The following is a 6,722-nucleotide window of genomic DNA, read 5'->3' on the forward strand; positions in this document are numbered from 1 at the left end:
ACATAAGCTTCAGGAGGGGGCAAAGGCCAACATAACAAACAAAATGTTTATAACTCAATTTTAATCATAACTGAAAAGAAAGTAAATTACAAATGAACTTGCTTATATTCCTGACTACATAGCCAGGAAAAAAGCAATTTCAAACAAAAAAAGGCACCCACCTCCCTACAGGTTTACTTAAAAGAAAATCTTAAATTCTGAAGAAAACAAAGCCTATAAGTCTTCAACTACATTCACAGCAGCACCAATGTTTAGCACTTATCATTGACCAGAAACAGTAAAGTTATCTGGGGCAAGAGAAATGAAGTCCATGTGGTCATGTCTGCATCCCTCTCAGCTTGCTGTCAAGGTTCTTTATCGCAACCTGTAAATGAAACATTTATGCTTATTACATCACATGTTTTGTTTATAATCATTTACATTGATGCAGCTTGTGTAATAAGTTGTGAGAACAGACTCACGTTTATCTGCGTTCGCCTTCTGGATCACCTGTTTAGGAGTTTGAGACCATCGCAGAGTCACATTTGTCAGTCCTCTGTCAGCCAGAGAAGATCCCAACTGGAAATACCACATCCATACTAAACTGATTAGATCGGAGTATGATGATATCAATCTCTGTCTCTTGGAGTTTCAAATAGGGGGCCAGTATCGCCTATACAAATACCAATACTGATACTTTTGACTTTAAAAAGCATGCACTTGAACTTACACATACTTTCCTTTAGGGGAAAGCAGTGTGTCCTGATGTATCATTAATATGCTAAATGTGGATATGTTTTCATAACCACTAAAGGATGTTGTGATTCGTGCTCTCCTGTGATTAGTCGTGTGTATGATTAGCTAGCTACTGTAGTAAAGCTATTGTTTGTAAAGGGCTGCCAGCTGTTGTACCCCAAAAGGTAAACCTTTTGCACTTTTTTTGTGACACATTAATTAACATCAATTACAGAACTTAACACAATCCATTGGAACTTTTATCTTTCAATTTAAATAAATTTATTTGCACAAACTAGCCTAATTATAATAAATATAATATGTTCACTATACTCTTGAAAAGTAAGATTTTTAATGTTTTTGAAAGAAGTCTCTTCTGCTCACCAAGGCTGCATTTATTTGATCGAAAACACAGTAAAAACAGGTTAACACTTTCCAATAAGGTTCATTAGTTAAACATTAGTTAATGTAATAATTAACATGAACTAACCATGAACAATGCATTTTTTTACTGGATTTACTGGATACAGTTGTTAATTCTTTGTTCATGTTAGTTCACAGTACACTAACTAATGTTAACAAGATTTTAGTAATGTATTAGTAAATGTTGAAATTAACATTAACAAAGAATAATACAGCGCTCAGTGTAAATGAGTACACCCCCTTTGAAAAGTTATCAAGTTATTTATTTATTTATTTTTATGAGGAATATGCTCCTGAAGGCGTGGGCAGGGGGATATGATACATCCTCCAGCTGAAATGCACTTGTTTTCCTCTAGAGGGCACTCCTCCCATTGCCTTTGCTTTCCCATTCCCATAAAAAACATTGCCTGGAATCATTATGGTTTCATTGCTTCCACCTTTGTGTGATTTTACTCGAAGGTTATTTTTGTAAACGAATACGAAAACTATTGGCCCAAAATCATTTTCCTAAACTAAAATAAAATATAAATTTCAAAATAAATGGAAATGGAACCAACAACAGTTACTGAAATCTAACTGAAATAAAATAATAATTATCAAAAAAAAAAAAAATATAATAAAAAAAAAAATAATATATATATATATATATATATATATATATATATATATATATATATATATATATATATATATATATATTTTTTTTTTTTTTTTTTATTTATTTTTTTTTTTTATTATTTATTTATTTATTTTTTTTATAATTAAAAAATTAAAAAAATAAATAACTTGATAACTTTTCAAAGGGGGTGTACTCATTTACACTGAGCGCTGTATTATTCTATGGTTAATGTTAATTTCAACATTTACTAATACATTACTAAAATCTTGTTAACATTAGTTAATGTACTGTGAACTAACATGAACAAACAATTAACAACTGTATCCAGTAAATCCAGTAAAAAAAAATATTGTTCATGGTTAGTTCATGTTACTTATTACATTAACTAATGTTTAACTAATGAACCTTATTGTAAAGTGTTAACCTGTTTTTACTGTGTTTTCGATCAAATAAATATATAATTATTATTATTATTATTATTGTTATTATTTTATTTTATGTTTTTAGGAATGTTTAAGCTCCCACCCTGTGGCGGAAAATCTGATCTGTGGGTGTTTAAGGAAATACCTGTAGAAGACGCTTCATACAAGTGAGCTGAGTCAGTAGGGTTGGGCGATAAAGTCCTAAGTGACTACACAGACAGAATGTGTTTTTGCATTTAAAAAAACAAAACGTGTGCGATGGAATGGGAAATAATGCAACCATATTAGACACAGTCTGGAGTTAAACTGCATCTTTACAAATGATTGTTTTAAAACAGGACCTTTTGAAACAAACAAACATTTATACATGAATGTAAATACACAAAAACACATAAAGGCACATTATTAGTTGAGTTTGCATTCATTAAAAAGTATAGTGCTCCTTACTGTGTCTCTTTGACAAAAATATAGAAATATAAAGACATTATTATTTGATGTTATTAGAGGTAACCAATATCTTAGAATAAATTTTATTTTATGATACAGATATACCACACAATTATTTTTGTTGGAAATAAGGTTGTTGCAATATCAAACTAAAAAGTCAGTAAAAACATAAGAACAAACTAATTTCTTTTAATTAAGATATTTTTGTTGAAATCCGATAGCTCCATGAGGCCTCCATAGCCAGCAATGACATTTCCTCTCTCAAGATCCATTAATGTACTAAAAACATATTTAAATCAGTTCATGTGAGTACAGTGGTTCAATATTAATATTATAAAGCAACGAGAATATTTTTGGAGCACCAAAAAAACAAAATAACGACTTATATAGTGATGGACGATTTCAAAACACTGCTTCAGGAAAATTCAGAGCACAGTGAATCTGTTTATCGAATCTGATGTTCGGAGAGCCAAAGTCACGTGATTTCAGCTGTTGGCAGTTTGACACGCGATCTGAATCATGATTTGATACACTGATTCATTTGTGATCCGAAGCTTCCTGAAGCAGTGTTTTGAAATCGGCCATCACTAAATAAGTCGTTATTTTGTGTTTTTGGTGCTCCAAAAATATTCTCGTCGCTTTATAATATTAATTTTGAACCACTGTACTCACATGAACTGATTTAAATATGTTTTTAGTACATTAATGGATCTTGAGAGAGGAAATGTTATTGCTCCTTATGGAGGCCTCACGGAGCCATCAGATTTCAACTAAAATATCTTCATTTGCGTTCCTAAGATCAATGAAGGTCTTACAGGTGTGGAACGACATGAGGGTGAGAAATTAATGACAGAATTTTCATTTTTGGGTGAACTAATACTTTAATGACACCAACAGTAGCAGGTTTATTAGGCTGCTGTCACTTTAAGACATAATGCACGAATCCAGTATACTGATACACATTTATTATTATCTGAACTGCTTCATTTCACACATAACCAAATGTGTGTAGGTAAAAACATGCCAAGACAGGAATGTTGACATATTTTGACTAGTTATGTGCACTCCCGAGTTATTTTCCCTTATTTTTCCCTAGTAAAAGTTACATTTTTTGTTTAAAACTTTGCTCACACATGTATAACAACTTCCCATTTTATATATATATATATATATATATATATATATATATATATAAACATTTTTGTACTTTTTTGGACCGCCACCACATTGTTACACTTATAGTTTTCCGGGTCAAAAATGACCTGCCTATTAAATTGTTTGTAAATCTCTCATTATGCTATGTTATTGGCAAATCTTCCATAAAATTTTTTATTATTTTTATTTTTATTTTATTTTAGTTAACACATGCAGGTTTTGTATTATTATTTATATATTTTTTATTTTTTTGGAACGGGTTGATCGCAGGCCTCTTGGATTTTTGCCTCATTTTTTGGCCTCAGGTTTTTTTGAGGTGAATAAGCTTGAAAACTGAAAAACTGAGGCGCATAAGCTCATATCAATGAGGAATATGATCAGTCAGCTCCAAAAAGAAATGCTTATCAAAAGAAAACAAGTTGAAAATAAGATTGAATCCAATGGTTGCCAATAAAATAGCATAATGAGAAATTTATAAACTATTTTAAAAGCTTGTCATTTTTTACCTGGAACACCAAACTGGGTAAAAGATTTTTTAGATTTTTTATACTTTTGGTCGGCAAAACTGCAAGTACTTAATTACTATCTCTTTTGCATTTTATTGTTCTTTTGATAGTTCTTCTTTCTTCATATCAAGGACATCTCATTCTTTATTTGTTCTGTCATCCATTTTTCTTTATCAACTAACTTTAAGCTGTAGGCTAATGTGCTGAGAAAATATATATACATGCCGCAATGTAAACAATAAAGGAAACCTCTGTCAATTTGAACTTCATGTCATTGCCACAATATATACCATCATACTGCCCAAACGTACTAAATATTATAAAACAAACCTTTTCCAAAAACCTCCACCTCACAGAGAGTGAGTGTCTTCATGTCTCCAGGAATGACCAGATTCACATATCGTCCCTCCATCCCATTACAAGAGTAGTTGTAGGACTCTCCTGCTGGAATAGCAGGAATAACAGCACATCTACAGACAGAGAAAGAGAAACCAATGGAGATAAATATAGTGTTAAATCTTCACATACACTTCACATTTGTGCTTGAGTGTCATGTTCTTTCAACCTCAAGAGTCTCACATGGGATTGTTGTTGCCGTTGTTCTCCAAAGAGTTTCCGATGTGAATCTCCAATCCATCTAATTGTTCTGCGCAGCAGTAGTTTCTGTTAGTGATGACCACTCTACTAACTTGGTACACATTACGCATATCCAGCCTCCACCACGGGTTAGTCTCATTAAGAGTTGACGAGCAAAATGCGTTCGATTGCTGCAGACCTCGATTACCATCAATGGCCTTTTCAGCAAACCAGTCCCCAGATGTTGACGACTGTATAACGGCTCCTCCAACTGCACGGTTTCCTAGAAAAAACATTAAGAAGAGCTTATGAAAAATGTTTATGTAAATGTTTTGCATAAAAACTCTAGATGGAAACACCAAGCTGGCATAAGAAGAAAGTATGCTCTCAATCATCATCTCACACCATAGTCCTCAAGTCAATGTCTGTCATTAAAATGATCTCACACAATTATTTGCATCAAAAGATAGCATGAAAGCATTTCTTATTTTATTTCATCTATGATTAAGACAACAACATTGTAGAAGAACAATTGGGATGGAAATGATGCTTCATGCACAAATGTTTTATGCACAAAAGTTAAATCTGCATGCCAGCGGCAGCATTACTACAACCCAGTTACAGATGATTTAGTTACAAAGCACAGGCTTTTTGCATCTTCGTCAGGAGTGAGCGATTCTCAGCGTGATAAGTGTTTTTATATGTTTTATTTTATCTATAATGTTGTTATTGTGTTATATATAAACCATAATTTTTTTGCCAACAACAAAGACATTTGCTGTTGTCATACCTGCGTCTGCTTGATGTTTGTGAAACGTGATATAAGCATGTTGTGAAATTCCCCAGTTAAATAAAGCCAAGAGTGGCATGATGATAAGTGCTCTGTGATTTACCTAACAAATACCCGTAGACTTCAACCTCACAAAGAGTAAGAATCTTCTCATTTCCAGGAAGATGGACAATCACGTAACGTCCCTCCATCCGACCGCATGAGTAGTTGGCCGTGGCTCCGGATGGAATAGTAGAAATTACAGCACATCTACAGACAGAGAGATCATCTGTTATAGGTTTCTGTTCACTCTCAGCTGTAGCCAAAGATAAAAGTCAAAGCAAACCTCACATGGGGTTTCTGTAAACGTCAGCAGGGAAGTTTCCGACACGAATCACTGCTCCGTTTATCCTTTCATAATAGGTGTTACCAACTCTGTTAGTGATGGCTACTCTGTTCACTTGGTATTCGTTCAGCAGGTCCACCCTCCACCACGGGTCTGATTGTATGTTAGCGCAGGCACAGCTATCGCTTAGACCATCGACAGCATATCTAGGAATCCAGCTCATGTACTGTGACGACAGACTCGCGGTTCGCCACAGCGCTGCGTTCTCTGGAAAATGTTTAAAGGATCGAGGTCAGTAAAACATTGTTTGCATTGAATTCTTATCAAACTTTAGGGCTGGCAGAGTTCTTCAAAAGCATTCAACTTAATCTTAACATCAATTCCAGTGGATCGAATAAAGTTAATGTCTTTACACCGAAAGATACGTACCTGCTCCATTTGCCATTTCTTGAAATGATAAAAACCCTGTGAAAGCAAGAAGATTCGAATGAATTTCAGAACATTTAAATGTAATGCTCATCTGAATTACACTGTGTGTATCATGTGGAAGCCCGTTTCCGGCACAAAAAAAAAAAAAAAAAAGCCAATAAAAAAAGATGAATTGCGACTTTATATCTCAGAATTCTGACTTTATATCACGCAATTGCGACTTTATATCTCAGAATTCTGACTTTTTATCACGCAATTGCGACTTTATATCTCAGAGTCCTGACTTTATATCACGCAATTGCGACTTTATATCTCA

At 33.5% G+C, this 6,722-nt stretch overlaps 1 protein-coding gene across 1 annotated transcript; it reads right to left on the bottom strand.

Annotated features, from left to right (window-relative positions):
- Window positions 1-344: 344 nt before the first annotated feature.
- Window positions 345-6,422, bottom strand: LOC137030195 (uncharacterized). The gene is made up of 8 exons (XM_067400379.1): window positions 6,407-6,422; window positions 5,983-6,244; window positions 5,775-5,901; window positions 4,866-5,167; window positions 4,617-4,756; window positions 2,486-2,519; window positions 462-613; window positions 345-364 (listed from the first exon to the last, which is right to left on the bottom strand). Exons 1-8 carry the CDS (start codon window positions 6,420-6,422, stop codon window positions 345-347), a joined length of 1,053 nt encoding a protein of 350 aa, XP_067256480.1.
- Window positions 6,423-6,722: the final 300 nt, after the last annotated feature.

This window comes from Chanodichthys erythropterus, chromosome 11, assembly GCF_024489055.1.
Source record: "Chanodichthys erythropterus isolate Z2021 chromosome 11, ASM2448905v1, whole genome shotgun sequence".
Lineage (NCBI taxonomy): Eukaryota > Metazoa > Chordata > Actinopteri > Cypriniformes > Xenocyprididae > Chanodichthys > Chanodichthys erythropterus.

Bases quoted from the DNA above. Each gene is read 5' to 3' on its own strand.
- LOC137030195 (XM_067400379.1), bottom strand. The intron at 2,520-4,616 runs GTTTGTTTTATA...TTGTTTCAAAAG, and splicing joins GGTGGAGGTTTTTGGAAAAG to GTCCTGTTTTAAAACAATCA. The intron at 614-2,485 runs GTTTAACTCCAG...CAAGAGACAGAG, and splicing joins CAATCATTTGTAAAGATGCA to ATTGATATCATCATACTCCG.